This window comes from Falco peregrinus, chromosome 12 (genome assembly GCF_023634155.1).
Source record: "Falco peregrinus isolate bFalPer1 chromosome 12, bFalPer1.pri, whole genome shotgun sequence".
In the NCBI taxonomy this organism is placed as follows: Eukaryota; Metazoa; Chordata; class Aves; order Falconiformes; family Falconidae; genus Falco; species Falco peregrinus.
The window spans coordinates 11,100,481-11,122,115 of record NC_073732.1 but is presented as its reverse complement, the minus strand read 5'-3'; the positions used below and the strand labels follow the sequence as shown (position 1 = coordinate 11,122,115).

The 21,635-nt window shown below is 39.9% G+C and overlaps 1 protein-coding gene across 5 annotated transcripts in view; it reads right to left on the bottom strand.

Annotated features, from left to right (window-relative positions):
- The window catches only part of RHBDD1 (rhomboid domain containing 1), a 45,794-nt gene extending 24,245 nt beyond the window's left edge, over positions 1-21,549 (bottom strand). Inside the window, exons 1-3 of one of the 5 annotated variants that reach the window (XM_055817087.1) lie at positions 21,527-21,549; positions 9,992-10,510; positions 6,595-6,727 (exon numbers count right to left, since the gene is read on the bottom strand). In XM_055817087.1, coding sequence (XP_055673062.1) covers positions 6,595-6,727; positions 9,992-10,424 — 566 coding nt within the window. In that variant the 5' untranslated portion in view covers positions 10,425-10,510; positions 21,527-21,549. Of the gene's footprint in view, positions 1-6,594; positions 6,728-9,991; positions 10,511-12,553; positions 14,377-16,752; positions 17,110-21,182; positions 21,427-21,526 lie in introns of those variants that run through there. The other 4 variants (XM_055817089.1, XM_027787262.2, XM_027787261.2 and 1 more) reach the window with 4 other exon arrangements.
- Between the last annotated feature and the right edge of the window lie 86 nt (positions 21,550-21,635).

Here is a 21,635-nt window from a genome sequence, read left to right as displayed (position 1 = left end):
GGGACACCAAGGGCAACAAGAAAAGCTTCTATAGCTATGACAGTGGTAAAAGGAAGACTGGGGAAAAGGTGGGCCCTCTCTGGAAGGCCACCTGGGACACATAAAAGGCTGAGGTACTCAATGACTTTTTTGCCTCAGTCTTCACCAGCAAGTGTTCCAGCCACACTGCCAAGAAGGTACAGGCAGGGACTGGGAGTGTGCTGTAGAAGACTGGGTTCAAGACCATCTAAGAAATCTGAAGATGCATAATAAGCCCATGGGACCTGGCGAGATGCACCCACAGGTCCTGAGGGAACTGGCAGATGGAGTGGCTAAGCCACTATCCAGCATATTTGAGAAGTGGTGGAAGTCCAGTGAAGTTCTCACTGACTAGAAAAGGGGAAATACAACCCTCATTTTAAAAAATGGAAGAAAGGAAGACCTGCTGAACTACAGGCCAGTCAGTCTTACCTCTGTGTCTGGGCAAGATGACAGAGCAGATCCTCCTGGAAACTATTCTAAGGCACATGGAAAATAAGGAGGTGGCTGGTGACAGCTACATGGCTTCACTAAAGGCAAATAGTGCCTGACAGATTTGGTGGCCTTCTACAACAGCATGGATGAGGGAAGAGCAACCAGTATCACCTACCTGGATTTGTGCAAAGCATTTTAACACTGTCCCACATGACATCCTTGTCTCTAAATTGGCGAGATTTGCAGTTAACAGATGGACCACTCAGTGGATAAAGCATTGGCTGGATGGTCACACTCAAAGAGCTGCAGGCAACAACTCGAAGTCCAAGTGGAGACCAGTGATGAGTGGTGCTCCTCACAGGTCAGTACTCAGGTCAAAGGACTACAGACTAATCACTAGCTTCTGTTCCCAGATAAAACTATTTGTTCCACAATTATTAGGTCACATTATTTGTGGATGCAACCAAGGTAAGAACACCAGAAGCAGAAAACAGATTTGTCAAGAAAAACAAATCATGTCAAATCAACCAAAATACCTTATTTTGACAGGGCAATAAGCCTCATGGAAAGGGAGAGCTAGCAGATGTCACACATCCTTTAAGAACGCAGCTGTCTCACAGCATTTGTCTCAAAGAAGATTTAAAAACCTTAAACTCTAAAAGTACAGCAGATCCCCAAGTGGTTGGAAAGCCTGACTTGATACTTAACAGTGATTCATCATCAAACTTAGGATACAAATCAAGTGGATTTCTGCAAGAATCTATTCTAAATATTTAAAAATTACAAGCTAAGAGAAGCTGTAAGGGTCACTGGAGATGGCATTACGGTTTAAAGCAACCCTGACAAAATGAAGTAGCGGCATGGAAAAAACAGGCTGCAATTCAATAGACAAATAAGGAGCTCTGAACATACCACTGAAATCATCAACTATACGAACAGGCTAGAAGCGAGTGGCAAGTAGATCTTCAGGATAGACCCCGGGGCACACACTGAATTACACAATAAAGCACAGATCAACACGTCACACCACTACAGAAAAGACAAGCGTTTCACTGGAAATATGTAAAAATGAGCACTATCTGGAAGTAAAATGAAGTAGCCTTCCACTCTACTCAGCAAATCTGAAGGGATCACAATCACTTAAGTCCACTGGAGAATTCCCCCGCAGATACAATCATCTTAAAATACAGAGAAGATTGTCACAAATAGGAACGAATACACTCTCCACATTCTCAATCTATAGGATAAGGAGTAACACACATCACTCACAGCAACAGATTTAAAAACATTTAAGTAGCAGAATTCAGATTCACATGGATCCTCTATAATCATTCTTATTTTATAAAGAAAATAGACTGGAATTATTCAATTTAAGTAAATTACATAAAGTAACTGTTTTACACATGCAATTAATGTTCTTCTATCCACATGCCTTGGTTCAAAGCAGATACTCCTGTTTTCAATTAACTATATTTGAACAACTAATCCTAAATAATACTTCAATGTCGCTCTTGTCATTTTACTACATTTTACAATGAATTTTAATTTTCAGTAGATTGCCTTTTTTTAAAATTTGTATAAAAATCTTTCCTATAAGGCTGTATGCGTTTTATCTTTAGACATCTAAGTTAATGGCAAAACTACAACTGTTTTCAAAAGGTAGGATTATATGCCAAATTTAGAAATAAATGCCAGGGATTTTGATTGAAAATAAATCAATAAACAGTCTACAAACAGCACAAAATAAATTGTATGAAGAAGTCTTGCCCAAGCATGTATTACAAAGGCTCCTTTCACTTGTATTATAAATTCCACTCTTCTTTCTTGACTAATCCAGAAAATTGAGGTTACTCCTATTTTCTGGTTTTATATATAGTAAATAATCCTGGATATAATTAAAAACTCCTCTAATATCAGTGATAAAGCAGCCTCCATCACCAACTGATTCCAAATTACGGCTTTTTACACCAGTCATAAGAATAGCAGCATCTTGACTGGAATGTGTATTTTACTAGGTAAAAATTAACTGTTGTTTTTCAGTTAGAAAAATGAAGAAACATTCTCATGATGGCAACATGATAAACTACTGCCTGTCTTCCTGCTGGTTAATAAAGACAAATTGACAGATAATTATTATTTTTTCCATCATACAATTTTCAGCTTCTATTCAGTTCAGCTGAACTTTGAATGGGAATAAACCCAGGGTATTTGACTTTTTACATTGCTTGTTTTTTCTCTAAATGTCAATGAGCTTTATCAATATTAACTAATGTTCTCCCTGGAACCAAGAAATCCAAATGATGTCTCACTTAACTTGTTTGAAAATGTAGATATCCCCAGAGATCTTATTTATCTCAACCATTCACTTCATACTAATGATAATTATGCAGTATGTCTAAATACCATTTCCTGAAGACATTTGCCACCAAGCTGATGTGCCCATTACTTCAGAAAAGTCTTCTAAACAGAATTAATTATACTTTTTCATTTGGCTGTGTAATTTCCATGAAAACTGGTATCATGAGAGGGAAAGCCATTCAGACTGCCTTTGCTATTCACATACAAGAGATTATGACCCACTGTTTACAAGCCTCTCTGTATTAATTTTTACATTAATATTGTTCCAGTGTCCTTACAATGAATTCAAATGAATTCTTCACTGTTGGTGAATTCATCCTGGATTGTTTCAATTCGGTGTCAGTTGTCCGATTCAAATGCAAACAGAGCAAGAAAGCCAGCACCTATCACTTAACTTCCCTACCTTCTTCATAACAGCAAACCCCAGACTGGTAACCATTACTATTTAAGCATGTAATTCTACCACAGGGCAAAGCTACTTACTTAGCAACAAAAGTATGTCTTCAGCTTAAGACATTGCTGCAGTGTTTTGTGAAAAGATCTTACTTCCATGCATCTCTTATTCCAAGGCTGCGCTAGGAAGCATGTGTTCACTTAACAAGCAAACAAAGGAGTAATATCAAAGTAAGGTACTACAGGAATCTAGATCAACTTCATTTCTGAAAAAGTTAATTTTTGAGAGCGTGGGAATCCAATCTATGTATTTATACATCGTTTATTTCCAAACTAACACAAGCAGAGTCACCTGCACATGACAATTTAAACAATTTGCCACAAAATTTAATCTTGCTTAGAAAGCAGGCCATGCTGGGTTTGATTGAGGTTTTTTGGGTTTTTGGTTGGTTATGTTTGTGGGTGTTTTTTTGTGTGAGTGTGGGGTTTTTTTGTTTTTAATGAAAAGCTCAGTATTTGTATTATGCTTACCTGTTCGACCATGATCTGCTTTGTTATTCTGATTTCCAGTGGATCCTTGAATCCAGGTGAAATGAAGCAACAACTAATTGTCATTGTTGATTCATTATACATTAAACCGTGTAACATTTTCATTGTCAGCTATGAATGCTAATGACAATGATCTGCACCTCTATTGCCAAATGTAGATCTGTTGCTATTCTGCTGTGCTTGTGTCCTTGTGTAGGATAGTTCTCAATTTGCAGTCTTCTCTTTTTTTAAGATTAATAACTCTAAAACCATCTTAAGTTGCCAAAAAAAGAAAACAAGTCACAGAACTGGCTCAGATCAACACTTACCCGTACAGTTTATTTAGAAGAAGTTATGAAGAGAAACTTGGAAACAAACTTAAGGCTATAACTAATTTAGAAAATAGAAAAAACTCAAGTAAGAATTATACATTTTATGGACTGCATCATCCACGTATCCGGAAAATGTTTTCAGACATCTGAGTCAAAACATAGGTCAAAAGGAGGCCTAGAGAAATGCCTGTTAGTTTTCAGAGATGCAGTGAGCTACAGAAATCTTAAGACATCTTTGAGATCCTCTGAACTCCAGAATAGCAAGTTTCACTATTTCAACAAACTATGAAGAGAGCAATTCTGGACAGTCACAAACCTCAACACTTCTGAATGCTGAAAAAAAACCCATCTCTACCCTTCTCCACTCATAGCTTCCCACTCTCCCATTATTTTAATCCTTTGTTACTCTTAACTTTCTCAAAAATAAGCTTGAAAAAAACTGTGATGTCCAGCTTCCAACCCCAAAGTGTCTTCTTTGTCAATCTGATAAATACTTCAGTTAGTTCAGAAACAACCCGATAGATAAGCTTTTCCCTTAATAGTGAGTATATGTAAAGCACTTCAATGCAAAAGGGACAGATGACTTCAGATACTACATGCTCAATTCTGGAAAAGGCACAGAGATCAAACTTTTCACATGCCTGTTCTTTTGTCAAAGAAATAATCTCAACGATTGCTACATGAAGCCTACGTTTCAATATCCTTACTTTATGGAAGGTAAAGATTAGAAAGGTATTACAGGTCTTAAAATTTCCCCGTAACAAAAAAAATAATGAGAAAGACATGAATTTAACTGATGCCAGTAAAACCTTAAATCCTCTCCTAGAACACAAATCAAAGTTTTCAAGAGCCTCAATATAACTTCTAAATCCTTCATTGGCTATGGATTCTTGGGTGATCCTGATACTTCATCAGTCCACTAAGGCAGGTCCAAATTTAGTGCACGTATTTCTGACTGGACAGAAATCTGCCCCAGTTACTGACCTCTTACTTATTCAAAACTAAATTATGCAATTAGATCTACAAAGGGACACCATTTAATCAGACATTTCAAATATTACAACATGCCCTGAGCACACAGATAAGCATGTAAAAGCAATGCTCTGAGAGCTACAATTGTTACGGTTCATTTCAAGGCAGCAGTCAGTTACAAATTAAATATGCTGTGTTCTAGGACATGAATTTCTGGAGATTATTACTTGTTTTCCATGGCCCCCATTATCATTTAAGTGTTGTGAAATTGTCCTATTAAGATTGCATGTAACAATGTAGAAGTTCTTTAGATGAGGCAGCAATCTAAGCTTCCATAAAATTATGAAAAGATTTTTTGACGTTTCTGGACCTTCTATTCACTGTCTACCCCAATGACATTTCTGCAGTAATGCAACTGAAAAACAGTAGCACCCAACCACTGAACTCATGTTTTTCCTCTAACAGATAGAGTATGGTAGGCTCACTGTTTTACTTCAGACAATGTTCTTTCATTATTCTTGAATAAAAAACAGTAATATTAAACATATCACCAAATAAAAACTATGTTCAGCTAACATGACAGTTTATATTTTTCAGAAGAATGTTTTTAAGGCACTGAAAATTTTGGGTTTACACTTGTAGTAACGCCATGGAAGTGACCTCTCAAGCTCACGCTTAAAATTGCATTTGGAACAAAGTACTCTGTAGTTCTTTTAACCTACAATTCCTTGCTGCAGTCAATCAGGCAGTAAGTCATAAAGCAATACGCCCGGTGTTTAACATGAGTAATATTTGAACACTTATTCTGGTCTAGGAAATGTTTTATCTGCTATATTTTAGTACCTGACAAAGAATATGTCCAGTATTGCTCCCCACTTTTTTTTTTTAATTGTTTCTGAAAAGTAGGAAATTGCATATAACTGTAAATTTGGTGTCTGTACTTCGCATATATTCACCAGTATGACTGACAGTTATAAAATATTATACAAGAAAGTTACTGATTTGCAACTAGAACTCCTGAAATGAATTGCCAAGGAAAAGAAAGGCACTGTTCTCACAGAGGCAGGGGTGGATGAACTGTGCTGGCAGAACTGGGCACACAAGAAAACTGAAGGAGATGATCAGCAAGATGGCAGGACAGTGAAACTGCATAAAATTTGCAGAATACTGGATGACAGAGGAGTGACTACAACAAATGGACAGAAGGAACTAGGATAGAAATAGCAAGCAAACTTTGGAATGCTTTTTGCTAATGAAGCCCTTGGCACTACAGTATATTAGTTTGGTTACTTTGATGAAAATGCATGTCCCTTTTCCTTGTCCATCAGCTTTTATTATCTTCCTTCAAATACTTAGGAATACCTTCTGGGCATGGTATTTCGGTTTTTTGTTTTGAAATGTGCTCAGAATAGAGGGTGTTAAGGAAAAAAAGCAGACTGTAGCCTCAATGCTCCATCTGGATACCAGCTAACACTACACATACCTCATAATACATTTCAAACTACTTCAGGTATTTCAAAAGTCAGGAGAAGAGATCTGGGCTATTAAATACACTTACCCTGGGGAGATTAAATGAATAGCCACCAGCTCCACCCAACAAGCATATTTACTGGATATCTGCAATCCAAGGACACTGCTGACTCTTCCTGGATTGTAATGGTTGTTAAGAACTTTCAAAGCAAACAAGACTCCTGCAAACAAGACAAAATCACATAAAGAAAGAGGTACTTGTGCCCAGGTAACAATGAAATGCAAACAACATTAACTACTGAAGTACCATGCAATTTCACAGCACCATGATGCATACTGTTGCATGCCAGAACAGCAGTTCTGAACTCTTTTTTCAGCGATACTTTTCAGTGACGTAAAAAAAAAAAAATAAGCACATATTTGTGTAACAGCCAGTTTTAATCTGCTTTTTAATATGCCTACTCACTGTATGTATTCAAGTATTCAAACTATACAAATGTAGTTTTTAAATGGGAGTTCTGTTGAAATAATTGAGAAATTTATTGAGCTAAAAAAACCGTGCCATCAGCTGAGAAAAGCCATTACTGAAAACAAGACAGATATACATGAAGCTCAACAGTAGGCTCAAATTCTGAATTAATGGAAAATCATCTTACATATACTCCAGAATCACTTGTTTCTGAAAAAAAAAAGTAAATAAATCTCCTTTAATCACAATAAATAATCATTCATTTATAATTGACTGCAACTGTTTGATTATGCAAACAATAGCCAATATGACAGAATAAATTCACATAATGTATTGGAACTTTCAAAATGTTTTTGAAAAAGTTCCTGTGAAGAGAAAGCTCACACAGTTATCTGGGGAAAAAAATCTGGAAATTTGAAAAATAAAAGATTTGACATGGAAAAGATCGCAGAGTTGAACGTCAATACAGATATACTAAATAAAAACATGAAAAGGTTTCCCTCCCCTCCCAAAGAAAACAAGATAGCAAAATTCCTTAATCTATTCAGTGATGTAAAAATTGTTATTCTAGGATCAAATACAGACAGGAATGTGTGCACGCACATACACACATGCTCAGGCTACTGCTGCTGATAAAACTGGACTTGTTCAGAAACTATAAATTTATTAAAGGAAAGAAACATTTGATAGCAGCAGCATAGTTTAGGAGTCATCTCCACCCAATCCACCCCACCCTTGGCTCACCAGAACCCTGTTTGTACAGCTTCGTGGTGGCGGGGGTTTTTTGTTTATTTTTTTTTTTTTAAGCATCTGCTGGAACTGCCTGACCTGGTATATTGTCAGGTTCCATCCAGGGGGACAAGGGGCAGGTCTGTTTCACCTATTTAAAATAAAATTAAAAAATCCAGGCATCCTAAAACTCTTAAAATCTCTTAAAGTGAATGGTTCATAAATACCCGTACAGACTAGCTCTTAAAGAAATAGTTATCAGGAAAATCCTCATATTTTCTTCAACAGCTGTTCTGTATACATGCCACTTGCCCCAGCTGAAGAGAAACTACCTATGCTGAAGGTCACATTGAGAATGTTGAAGGTTTAGAAAGATCAACTATTGAGTAGTTGATTGTCAGACCTACTTTAATCTGCTGCCTGAAAAATAGTCAAACGCATGTGCACATTGGCTGCGGACCCCATATTTCCAAGCTTCGAATACTCAAAAGATGCTGCAGAAGGTAAGCGACATCAGAACAGGCTGCAACACAATGCTAGACCTGAACTATCTACTTTGCAGAACATGTAAATTAAGCTTCAATTAGGTAATCCCTAAATTGTCAAAAGGCTTGATTTTTCGTGCTCTGCACAAATGGCTTAGTAGATTAGAGGCTTAGGCCCACTACCTTTTTAGTTCACTAAAATACATATGCTCCAGCTGATATTGTAGCATGGCTGATGTGAGTTTCTTTTAAGGAATGACATGAGGACCCCATCTGGCCCATCATAAATACTTGAAATTTTCACCCTTCTCATTCCTAGTGAGAACCGGGTTGACACTAGGCTGTTTTAAAGTACGGACTGATAGGAACATCTAGGGAAAGCCTCACGTGGACGGTGCACTATATAAGTGAATACCCGAAACACATACTTCTTCACAACTTCCAGGTCTCAATTTCTCATCCCACAGCCTAAGATGATACAAGAAAAGAGGTTCAAAAAGAATCTTGATGGCAGCACCTCCAAGTCGTTCACAAAGAATAATGCTACAGAGCTCACTTCCCCCACGAATCCCCCAGCAATAGTTGGGAGTACCGTGTAAGAGCTAACCTTATAAAGCTGAGACCGGACTGAGTGCACACGTTTCAGTCAGTTTACCACTAATAAAATATATTCAGTGGGGTTCTGCAGTCACTGTTAGGGAACAGCAAGAGTGGACACTCCGCAGAGGGGTAGCTGAAAGGAAGAGGGGTCCCACTCGCGCAGTCCCTGGGCAGGGTGCACAAGGCAGGCTGGTGACAGTAAGTGGGGCTCGCCAGGCACAGATTCAGCTCAGACAGGGACAACACAGAGGATTTGAGCTTAAAAGCAGCTGCTGAGCAGTGAGGTAAAAAAAGGCCCCCAGCGAGGCTTCCCTCAGCCATCTCACACACCTCTTTTCCCACCAGCTGGAGGTCGGTCACAGCTACCCAGGATCAGAGCTGTCCTTAAGCAAAGGCAGCCAAACCCCTCAGGGGAAGAGGTGGCACTCAGGGCCCCTAACAGCCACCGTAAAGGCCAATATTACAACTCTGCATGTCTCCTTACCAAAGGGTAGGCAACCAGAGAGTCTGTTAAGCTCTGAATGAGCAACTGAATACCACAAGAAACCCTCAGAGGTGTTGAAACACCTTCCTCATAGGTTGAAATGGAGGGCTTGCCTTCTAAGAATGCTAGGTCCTAGTGAGAGCAAGGAAAAATCATACTTGTCTAGAAGAGCAGTGCTACTTCTCCACTTGACTACAGATTTTTTTTAAGAGTTCACTGACTTGAAACTTTGACCTCCTAAGTAAGGTGACCAGGCCATTACTCGAAGATGACCAAATTCAGGTGCTTGGATGCTTCTAACAGAAGCAAACCTATGAGAGTCTCTCTAAAGACATGCATGAATAATTTGTAATCTGAAGACAGAAATTTTAAAGTGATAGGCTTTTCTAGAACCCACCTAACACAAGCGTTATTTACATCAGAAAAAGAAAAGCTTCAGTCTTCAGTGACATTGAACAGAGAACTGTTCTACTGGGAAGACTGTGTATTTCAAGCTCTCAGGTAAAGGTACTACTGGTCACAAGAACATGAACTGAACCACATAATGTTCATACCCAGAGTACATGCTTTAAATTAGAAAACAAGTTAGCTTTACTAACAATCACATGCATGCATATAGCTGCGTACCTATCCATTTTCTTCATTCAACAAATATTGGTACATAGCACCTATAAATACTAATTTTACCTATGTAAACTGGACCAACTATGTGCCTTACCTGAAAAACCTACAGCACAATTCATTTCATACGAAGGATCATCCAGAATTTTCACAAGCATGAATTCCAGAACCATATAAACAACTCCAATCAGCACGGAAAATACTGCAATTATGTATGCAAACCATATGCTCTTAAGTTTTTTTTCCAGCATCATCCCCTTCCAAAGCATGGAAATCATGTTGTAATACAAATGCCAGTCATCTGCATGGTGGACAGGAGAAAGCAGTAAACGCTCCCAGTTCTTTCGGTAAAAGCCTTCATTTACACTGATACACACTTCAGACAGTGGCTTCACAGGATTCAGAAAGAGAAAAATATTCAGTGCAAGTACCCCAAGGGTAACAGAAGGAATGTTCTGGAGTCCCACTTGAGAAATTTGATAAAGTAGCAAAAGCAGTCCAGCATTGACTCTTCCTTGCCTTCGCTGCATTATTACTACTTATTCAAAGGAATGTGAGGATTATTCTGATTTCTAGTCTCTTGTTCAAATTCAAGACCATACGAATTCTGGAAATTCTGAAAGAAAAAAAAAGTAACTGTATTATTATACGTATACAGGGGTGGTTTAGACATGTTCCCATCGATACTGTGACTCTCTCAGAATTATTAAATAGTTCAGGAAGGAAACCAGTTAAAAATTCTTTTCTAGAGTCTCAGTTTTCAGGTTTCCTATCTTTGCTACATTTTTTTTCATGACCATTTTCCCAATTTTTACAAATATTCAGTACAAGCCAAGAATGAAAATTAAAATAAGCAATTTCAAAATGTAACAGAGACACAGCTAAATGTAAGCTTTGAAAATTCTTATTGCTTTCCTAGTGGCTAGAATTCAAAGTTTAGTTTAAAAGTATACAAGGAAAAAAACCAACCAACCTGTAGGAGAAAATCATACACAAAAACAGCACATAAAATTTCCAGCTACAGCAAAATATTCATCTTCGCCCTATTTATGCCAGATTAAATGAAGGATTAAAAAGAGCTACAGAAGTTCTAGATCTAGCTAGAAATAGGGTTACCATAACAAACTGAGAAAGGGCATCGAGCTTAAGTGTGCAAGCCGATAAAGAGAGGAGGAAGGAAGCTGCATTACAGAATATAGCACAGGGTGACATGGAGTTTCTAGAGACTGGAACCACCTGCAGGAGACAGGAAGAGACACCGAATTTCAAGGAGCTTCTGTGGGCCACCTCATCTTGGCCACAATGCAGGAGCCCAGGTGGGTTTACCTCTGCACTGCTGGTTGCTCTGCTTCTATTGCTGCAACCAACCCCACAGCACATTTGCCACCATCCATGAGTCTGTATAAAGTATTGGCCATTTTTCTCAGTCAGCAACACCTAAAGCCAGCTTTCACCTCTGCAATCCAACTCTATTCACCTTCTCCTGCAGCAGTTCCTGCAACTTGTTGTAGGGGGCTCTATACAGCCACCTTCCACCTTTAACACTTCCTTAAAATATGCAGGACCCATCAGTAAAAAAGGCATATTGCTTCCCATTTTCTAGTAATTTATTATACCGTGGGGCCTCTTCAGCATGTCACCTCCTCCTCTGATGACATTCCAAAATCTTTGCCTTCTGGCCAGTCCACAATCACTTCCAAGATTCCTGGACAGCTGGGGGTGCCTACTTGAGCTTGTTTTGTGAACAGCGACCCACTTACTCCATGTAGCATCAGTTGCATGACATGTAGAGAAAACCTTCCCTTTGAACATCCAGCCCAGCAGCAGCAACCAGGGTGCCAGGAGAGCTATGCTTCAGTACCGATCACTTCCAAAGCAGCTTGAATCCCTTTTTCAGTTGGAGTATAGCAGGCCTCAAACCCTTTATATCCCTGACTCCAAAAGCCAAAGGGTTTAACCTCGAATCTCCTCCGGTGCCTTCTGTCAAGGCTCCACGTTAAGGCCATTCTCCCCAGCCGCAGTGTAGAGCACATGTTTTACACCTTGCTCTGACTGGACTGGCCCAAGGGTAACTGCATGAACTATCTCCTGTTTAATTTGTACAAAGGCTTGTCATTGCTCAGAGCTCCACTAGAAATCATTCTTCTTCCTGGTCACTTGATAGGCAGAGCTTACAATCAGACTGTAATTTGGAATGTACCAACCCACAACGTCCAAGAAAACTTTTGTTTTCTTTGTAGTAGCTGGTGGAGACATAGCTGTTACTTTGTTGATCACATCCATTGGGATCTGACTACATCCACCTTGCCATTTTATTCCCAAAAAATGGATCTCCTGTGCAGGTTCCTTGACCTTACTCTGTTTTATAGCAAAACCAGCTTTCAGAAGCATTTGAACTATTTCCTTCCCTTTCTCAAAAACTTCTGCTGTATTACCCCACAGGATGATATTGTCAATACATTGCATGTGTTCCAGAGCTTCATGCTATTTCAGTGCAGTCTGGATCAGCCCCTGGCAGATGGTAGGGCTGTGTTCCCACCCCTGGGGCAGTCAATTCCAGGTGTACTGGACAGCTCTCCAAGGGTAAGTGAACTGTGGCCTGCACTCTGCTGCCAAAAGGATTGAGAAAAACACATTAGCAATATCAACAGTGACATACCGCTTGGCTGCCTTTGACTCCAGTTCATATTGAAGTTCTAGCATGCCTGGTATGGCAGCACTCAACAGCAGCGTGACTTCATTCAGGCCATGATAGTCTACTGTTAGTCTCCATTCTCCATTACACTTTCCCACCGTCTGTACAGGTGGTGAGTAGGACCCATCTTCTTTTGTTGCCAGAACTCCCAGAATGGTTTTTCCCACTTTTCAGATACATTTTCCACAGCTGAGATGCACGTCTGTAAGGAGGAAGAGAGATTTTCTTTGTATTGCCAGAGTTGGTGAGCCACTTCATCCACTGCTCTGCCTCTCCAGGTCATTACTGCCAATGAGTTGGCATACGATGATGGTGTACGCCAGAAAAATTTCCACCACATGGGTTGTGTGCATTAGATTTTGACTGGATCTGTGGGTGACTGTGTGTTGTTCAGGTCATAATAAAACATCTCTAGCACAGCTAACTCTTTTAGATACTGGATACCTCTTTCCACAGTGGTCCACATGCCTGGGTGACATATAACATCTGCCTTGAAGGAGTAAGTTTCCTTCATGCTTCATAGCAGTTGCCTCCAGAGGCAGAGAACTTTGTCCCTCTTCCAACTGCCTTTTCAGTGCCCCCTTCCCTAGAAAGCAGTCCCATCTGCTTGGCTTCCTACCCTCTGAATTCCAGGCTACTGGCCCCATTATTCCAGCATCGGATCAGCTAGGTGATAATGTGCTTATCTGGACGATGGCTGAAATCTTTTCCACATATCCCACAGTTCACTCAGGGATAGGTATTGAGTTGTTACCTCTTGTTCTCCTTCTTCCTCCTGCTGTTGTGGTGGCCCTGCTTTGTCCTCCTTTACTAAACAAGCTGAATTTCATGTCCATTGCTTCTTGTATACAGGGGCAACCGGTACCAGCACAGCTTGGTCCTCTGGTTCAGCTGCAGTGCCTGTTCTGTCATCAGAACCAGGGATCTTCTTTTCCCCTTGAGGGTACTGAATAGTGTTGAACAGGACTCGGTAGGCACAGGCCAGGCCCCAGCACATTGCAGTGACCCATGTCTCTCTGGAATCGCCAGGCCGACAGCATACTTCCAAACATTTGACCAGTTTTTTCAGATTCTGCACTTGTTCAGGGGTGAAGTTCCAAAACACTGGAAGCGTGCACTGTCCTAGCATCCCACACACCCTGCCACTCATAACTATCCAGCCTCAGAGCAGATCTCTGGGTGGTATTCTTAAATAGTTGTTTAACCCTAAACAAGACCTGGAACACATTCAGCAACGTGCCGGTTCCTGGCAATATGACCATGCTAGTTCCAGCATCCCAAGGATATCCAAAATTTTCAAATGGTACTGTAAATAGCCTGGTGGGGAAGGGGAAGATGTGGGAAGATGTCTCCTCCAGAGGCTGGCTTTCCAAGGAGGAAAGGTAAAAGGCGTAATTATTAATAGTTTCCAATAGATGGCTCCCGAAGTACAGAGGTGGTGGCAATGCTGAAGTACAAATACCAGATTAGTCTCACAACCAGCAATTTCATCATGAACCAGTGTTACAAAGTACAAGAAAATGACAGCCTTAATCCAGCCCTCAGAAATGATAAATATCACAACAAAGAACATACAGCAAGTAAGTTGTTCTTAAGAGTCATGCTATGAAACAAGTGCAACAACTCTTAAGAGCAAATAAATCAACATTGTGACCAGTGACTATTAAACCAATATAATGAATGCTTACAACAAATTTGTTTTGACACACTCTGGTGAAATCTGTCCTTATCTCAACACCTTGTGCCCCCCATCGAGTGCCAAAAAAGGACTGCTATGGTTTAACCCCAGCCAGCAACTGAAGTACCACAAAGCTCCTTGATCACACAGACCCCCACTGGTGGGATGGGGAGGAAAACTGGAAAAAAAAGTTAAACCCATTGGTTGAGATAAGAACAGTTAATGGAAATAGAAAATATAATAATAGTAATGAAAAGGAAGACTACAAAGAGAGCGAAATAAAACCCAGGAAAGGCAAGTGATGAATGATACAATTGCTCACCAACTGCTGACTGATGCCCAGACAGCCAGTCCCCGAGCAGCGACTGGCATCTCCCCAGCCATCTCCACCCAGTTTATATACGGAGCATGATGTGCTATGGTATGGAATATCTATCCCCTTTGGCTGCTTCAGGTCAGCTGTGCTGGCTATGATCCCTCCTGGCTTCTTGTGCACCTCCTCATTAGCAGAGCATGGGAAATTGGAAAGTCCAGGACTAAAAAGTAAGCACTACTTAGCAACAACTAAAACATCAGCGTGTTATCAACATTGTTCTCATACTAAAACCAAAAACTGTACCAGCTACTAGGAAGAAAATTAACTCTATCCCAGCCAAAACCAGGACATCTACTTGCATCTAAGCAAAAGAAGCATATACTTCCATGCAAGTTCACACACATAATTTATTAATGCCACTTCTTTAAGTTTTTCCAGTCTCTGGATTTCTCTTTAAATTGCATTTATGCCTATCAGAGCACTAAGGAAAGGATGGGAAAAAAGAAAACAAACCCTGCCAGCAGCCACAAAACAACTGTAGTAGAACAGAATGGAAAGAAACCTATTTGCTACATTAAAAGCAAATTCACTGCATTTTTTCCCATGCTCTAATCTCAGAGATGCTACATAACATCTAAGTCTTGCCCAACACAGAGTGAAAAAAGCAGAAATATGCTTTATACCAGGCCTCTTGAACCTAAAACTAATTACACTGGTGCCTTTATAAACTGGTTTCTAATCCTCACAATTTACCTACAGAGACCACAGCTGTAATCCCTACAAAGTTCAACCAAGCTAAGACCTCAAAATGCAATTTTATTGTTGCAGATAATTACCATTGTCAACTTGTGACTTTTTAATGTCAACATTACAAAAAAAGTAGATAACCACAGTTTAATCAACATCATTCTCTTCTTCCACATTACCTACCAGCTCTGATACCAGATATACCAACATCCCCAAACTGTTCTTATGTGCATCTGCCCGAACCTGAGTTTTCTCATACTACTGACAGAGCTACGTTTTTTCTACCACAAAACAGTTGACTTAAAAACTGTTAGAATTTAAAAGTCAACATCATTTAAACACAAGTTACGTGGAAACCCCAATATCCTGCCATACCATGTTGTTCAAACTGCCAACTACTAGTCTTACTTTTTAAAGTTTCCAACCCCTCTTTCGATACTGTTTAATTTCCAATTTAAATAATTTTAACATACATGCACCTAGGAAAAGAAACCCTCAAACACCACATATCCGTACAATAATCACATACTACGACTAGGAACAGTTTACACCATTATTAAAGTAGTGCTATGTATTATAAATTGTTCCCAAGCAATCAAAAATGTCAGCCAAGACACATTATATGTTTGATTATAAAGACAGAAGAAAACAGTAGTTATTTGAGAGACTTCTGGAATGCAACTCACTTAAAATATATAGAGCTTTCAACGGTTTGAACATTCTTTCTCAGCCTCTACTCCGTTTATTAGAAGTCTAATGAGGCTTGAAACAATGAAGCACTTTTCCCTTTTTCTTTTTTGAAAACATGCCACCCACTTCAAAATGTACAAATTTCCAGAGCAGACTTGAAATGGACATTTGTCTTGCATCTAGGCTGCCACGTGTCCGCATTTTTGTCACCTACTCAAGATAAATGTCTGAACTAAACATTCCCGGAATTTGTTTGTTGGTTTTGTGCTAACCAAGTGCAAAACATTTAAACTTTTATTTTTTCTGTGACAACCCCCCTTGCTCACTTGGCAACCATGAAATATTATGACTTCCTACTACTGAAAAATCATGTAATAAAGTAAGTATTTTAGTAAATACCAGTTTTAAATGAAATGTTATACTGTCTTCTCCTATAGCTGTAATTTGAAGTTAGAGCAAAAGAATCTCCCTGTACCCTTGCTCTCCCCAAAACACACAGAACTACCCTGAAATTCTGATTTATGACTATGTGAAGTAAAATCCAGCCTATTGCCTTTCTCCTTAAAGGAAAATTACAAAAAAAAAATATCATGCCACAATGCAAGCCTAGGTTTTTTATGAATAGATGGACCCATAGGACATCCCATTCCCACTGAGGCCAAATGCAGCTGCGATCTACAGATTTTGCTGTTGCCCACGTAGCACAACCTCATCTTCAGATTTGTCACCAACCTTCTCTCTCAAACTGCTTTGTTCTTCTCACTGCTTTGCAAAAATGATTTGCAATGGAGGCACTTCAGCATTGTGTAACTCTCTGCTAAAGGAAAGAAATCCCAGGGTTACTCTTCCAGTTCAGATCAGCAGTATGATTTTGAAGTGAATTTCTCCATTGCTCCCACAGAACTCACTGTGGTTCCCATTGTGGATTGGCCTGAGTGAGCATGAACTAGTCTCTTTTCAGATGAAACTAAATCAGATGTGCTGCAGAAAAGAACCCAGTGCACTTCAGAAAAAAATCAAACATTCAGCCTATGTGTCCAGATTAGAGCTAGACCACTGTAAAAAACACTTCAAACATGTAGAAGGTGAATATCAGATCCTGAGCATAAACAGATTCACACTGCACTACACATCAGTCTCAATAGGCCCATGCTACTTGTCTATGAAGATACAGTCTCAGGGTACAAAGACTTATCCAAGCAAAGATGGAAACAGAAACAGTTTTTAGGGCAAAAGAAGAGTCCTAAAAAGGAAGCAGAAGCAAACTGTACACCTTTTTACTATTGCCTTCAAACTTTGGAAGCAGGAGGGAAGGCAGGCAGGCATAACAGAAAACAAAACAATGCAAGAAAAAACTCAAAAATTTGCAACATAACGAATCACCCTGTTTATATTTAATATGTATGCAAGGAGGTCAACCCCAAGCTGTCAGTTACAATAAACTTTGAAACATATAGTCAATTAAATAGTTCATAACAAAAGACAAGGTTCTGACATAATTATAAAAATAATTACTTTATGAGGAATGACTTCTGAATTAATCAAATGGACCTTTAAAGGGCATAATGCACTTTCACTCACAAAGGGAACAATGAACTTCAAACTGAAAAAACACAACATTTCAGAATTTGGTATGAGAAGTCATGCATCCGTAATAAAATGTTTTAAAATAATTTTGAGTCAGTAACTACCTTGCTCAAAGGAAAACACAAAGTTAAATATCAATATAAAATGACTGCATAAAGGGCTACTTTTTTTTTTTATTATGCCACATTTTGAATGTCTTTGAAAGTTTTCTGTGAGAATAAAGAAGTTCCTCTGCCTCTTATGTCTGTTTCAGCATGAAAATTGAAAATGTTTGGGTTTTTTTATTTCTTTAATCCTCTAAAGTACTACTAGAAAGAAGCCCTTAACAAAATAAGCTTTTAAGCTAAGAACTTCAACTAAAAACTGAAAACTGTTCTGCAGCATATGCCAATTACTATTCACAATAAAGTTTACACATGTTAAACAATACACGCCAAGAATCCTTTTGGACACTTTATCCTAAAATAAATGAGATAGTCCCTTCCGTTCATTCCTCCAAAAGTTAGGTCAAATCTCATATGCAAAGCCTAAGCATTTAGGCTTTCACTTGCCTCATTAGTTTGACTATTGCTATTTAATCTGAAAATAAAAATACTTAAAGGCTGCAACCTGTCCATCGATCAGTTAAAAATACAGTTATGCAAATTGTTCGATTATAATTAGTAACTTGCAATATCACTGCCAATTTTGGACTCATGTTTTCATCCACAAGAGAAATCAATTTACTTAATATATTTATAATTATTTAAATCAGAATCAATATACAAACCTAAACATCAGAAGGAGCATCCACTGGACTTTTAAGACCTACCATTGTAAAGACCAAATATATATTCTCTGTCATCATTTGAGACTACTAACATTACCTCTAAAATGTGCTTAACTATATTTTATCAAACTGCCTTTGTTTCCTACACAGCACCCACTTCGAATTCAAAAAATCTTCAAATTATTCAGTCGGCTACAATGACACTGAAGTCACAGCAAGCAACACTTCCTTATATCACGCAAGGATGCAGCATGTAGAACCAATCAGCTTCCTTAGACCACTCTCGGGGAGATATAAACTTGAAAGTTTTAATTCTAGCTGAGGTTAGTCTGATTGTCTAAACAGTCCTTTGGTTCTAAGGAGTTACTCCACCACCATGCACAGCCAGAATCAGCTGCACATCTGTCAGAACTTCCCTCAGAGCTAAAGTTCACTAAGCACGGACTGGAAGATTTATTCTGGAAATTAAATTATGCATTTCAGACACCTGCTTAACCCTCAAGCTGATATAATGCACTATAGGTGATTTACACTTTGGGCATTATACAACAGCAGAATCTGAACAAAACCAGTGATCCCAAGTTGCAAGAAAAAAAAAATTTATAAACGTTTAAAAGGCAAAAAACCCTCAACCCTGTAACAGCCATAAGATGAATGTTATTTGATGTAACAAAGTCTTCAAAACCTTTTCGGTTTGTGAAAACTCAGAACAATTACTGACACCTTGTTTATGCTGTGATCCAGGAAATTACTGGAAATCTATTAATTATGTGACTAACCTACCACTAGATTCACTCCCTCCTGATCTTTCAGTTTCTCATTTACCTTTGGTAGGCAACCACAGTGGAAGTGGTTTGTTCACCTGCCTCAAAATCAACGCCTAATCTATGGTGAAAAGGATTTGCTTGTAATACAGACACTAATGATACTCCCTATTTCGTCGTCTGGAGACAAAGACCACACCAGTCTTCTCACAGTGAAATATAAATCAGCTCCTGAAATGGAACAACCTAATAAAGAAGCTTTTCATGGTTGTAGCTTATTCTAGTCAAGAAGCTGATTATAAATACACTGTCAAAAGAGTAGGTTTTGCTTATGTAAGTTTTATATAAAATAAATTCTTCTGCAACTGCCAAATCAGTAAGCCATTTTAGTGTAAAAGACATAAAAAGCAAGGATCTTTATAGCTTTTTATAATTTACAGATATCAAAGTCCACATTTTTGCAACTCTCCCTAGAAACTACTAAGTTGTCCTTCATTGAAACAATTAAAAAAATATGTTTAGGATCTATACAAGAGCCACACCAGCAATGTGTTGCCACTCTTTTTCTGGTTAGAAAACCCAGAAACAACATAGAAGTCATTTTCTCTACCTCTAAATTTATACGCCACGTATAAACACACAAAGCATTTCTGACCAAGTTACAAAGAAAAAGGAACAGATAATTTCTTTCTTTGAAGCATCAGCTGTTGCTGAACCTTTGTGGTCAGTTAGTCAGAATTACTTCATCTTAGTATTTTGACGGGAGATAATGGCCATATTAAGGCCCTTCCCAATCTTGTGGAAGGAAACCCACACAGAAGGGTCTGGCAAACACTCTTACTGTCCCTATCTCATAACAGGCAGTAATTAGTAGCTACCTCTCAAAATGCTATGATGCATCTTACACATAATTCAAGTTAGCTAAGTAAAATAATCATAAATAGCTATATTGCTGTACTGGTGAAGGTGAGGGGATGTCACGGTTTAAAAAATAAAAATAGATCAGAACAACAGTGGACTTTCAGGCCAGAGTGAAGAGTTCTCACTTCACAGATGTTTTAACTGCCTTAATTAGGGTCAGAGGTTTGGTTTTTTTACTTGATTGCAATACTTGTATGATCCTAAAACTGGGTAATTATACCAGCAGAGCATCCTCCTTTATTTACTCTTTAGATCTTTGTCATATAATTAAAATGAAACAACCAATGCACCTCAGAACTGTGCAGCATTTGGGGAAAATCTGTCTGCAGTTTGCAAGAGAAAAGGATGGGAAGCTAACTTTCTAATGAAATCAATTTTGAATAATATAGGTTAAATAGGTAATTCAGAAATACACACTTTCTAGTATTAGTATTACATTAACTCTTGTCAAGACCTTACATCCCTTCAAATTAGCAAAATGCAGCTCCAGAAACATCACTGTGCTGTCTCAGGAAATTAAATGAACTTGAGTATGATTAAATACACTTTATTATAAGCACCTAAACTACTTAAACTCAGTATTTACGCGGACATTAGAAAGTTTGCCAAATATAGTTGAGGTACATTTGTCACTTCTCCTTTGATACAGGTGCAAGTCATTTGCAGGTTTGATTTTGTTGGGGTTTTTTAAACTTCTGAATCATTTTAACAAGAAACAGATATAGTTCTAGTCACTTTTTTTAAAACCGATTATTTACACAACCTATAAACCCCACTGCTGTAGGGAAACGGGAGTAAATTAAAAATAAAAACAACGCCGAAGCCACCCACCCACACCCTGCAGCGGCGCATTAACGTGTCACTGGGCTCGAGGCGCCCCCCCGCGCGCGCCGGCAGGCTCAGCCCGGCGGCCCCGGCCCCGCCGCTTCCACCGCCTCGGAGGCGTTCGCTACAGCCAAGTCCTACCGAAACCGGGGGCGGGCCACGCTAAACGCTGTTACAGCGCGGAATATTCGGTATTTTTGCGGTTTTTGAAATTCACTTCCGTTTCCATAAACCGCGCTCCGCCACTCCGCTCGCAGCGGCGGGGGACGAGGTCAGCTCGGCGGAAAGCAACTCACTAGGGGCCGGCACCGGAGAGCGACACGGCTTCGGGGGAAGCCTTCCCCTGCCCAGGCGCCTCTACAGCGCTTTCGCTTCCGCGTACCGGGCAGCCTCCGGCGCGGGAAGGCGGCGGCCCGCCGGGCCCGACACAGCCCCGGGCCCGCCTCACGGCCGGCTGCCGCCCCCCGCCGGGGAGGAGCGGGCGCGGAGCCCCTCACGGCGCGCAGCTGGGGCGGGCTGAGGGAGGGGCCACGCCCGCCAGGAGGAGGCGCAGGGCGCCGCGCGCGGAGCCGCCGGCCCCAGCCCCGGCCCCAACCGCTCCAGCCGCCGCGCGCGCCCCCCGCCCCGCCCCGACACTCACGTTCTGCGGCGCAGCCCAGGCCCTGGCGCCGCACCACGTGACCCACCCGCCACTTCAGGCGCGCGGCGGTGGGGGGGGTTAAGGCCCGCCCCGCTGGCCGCGGCCGCGC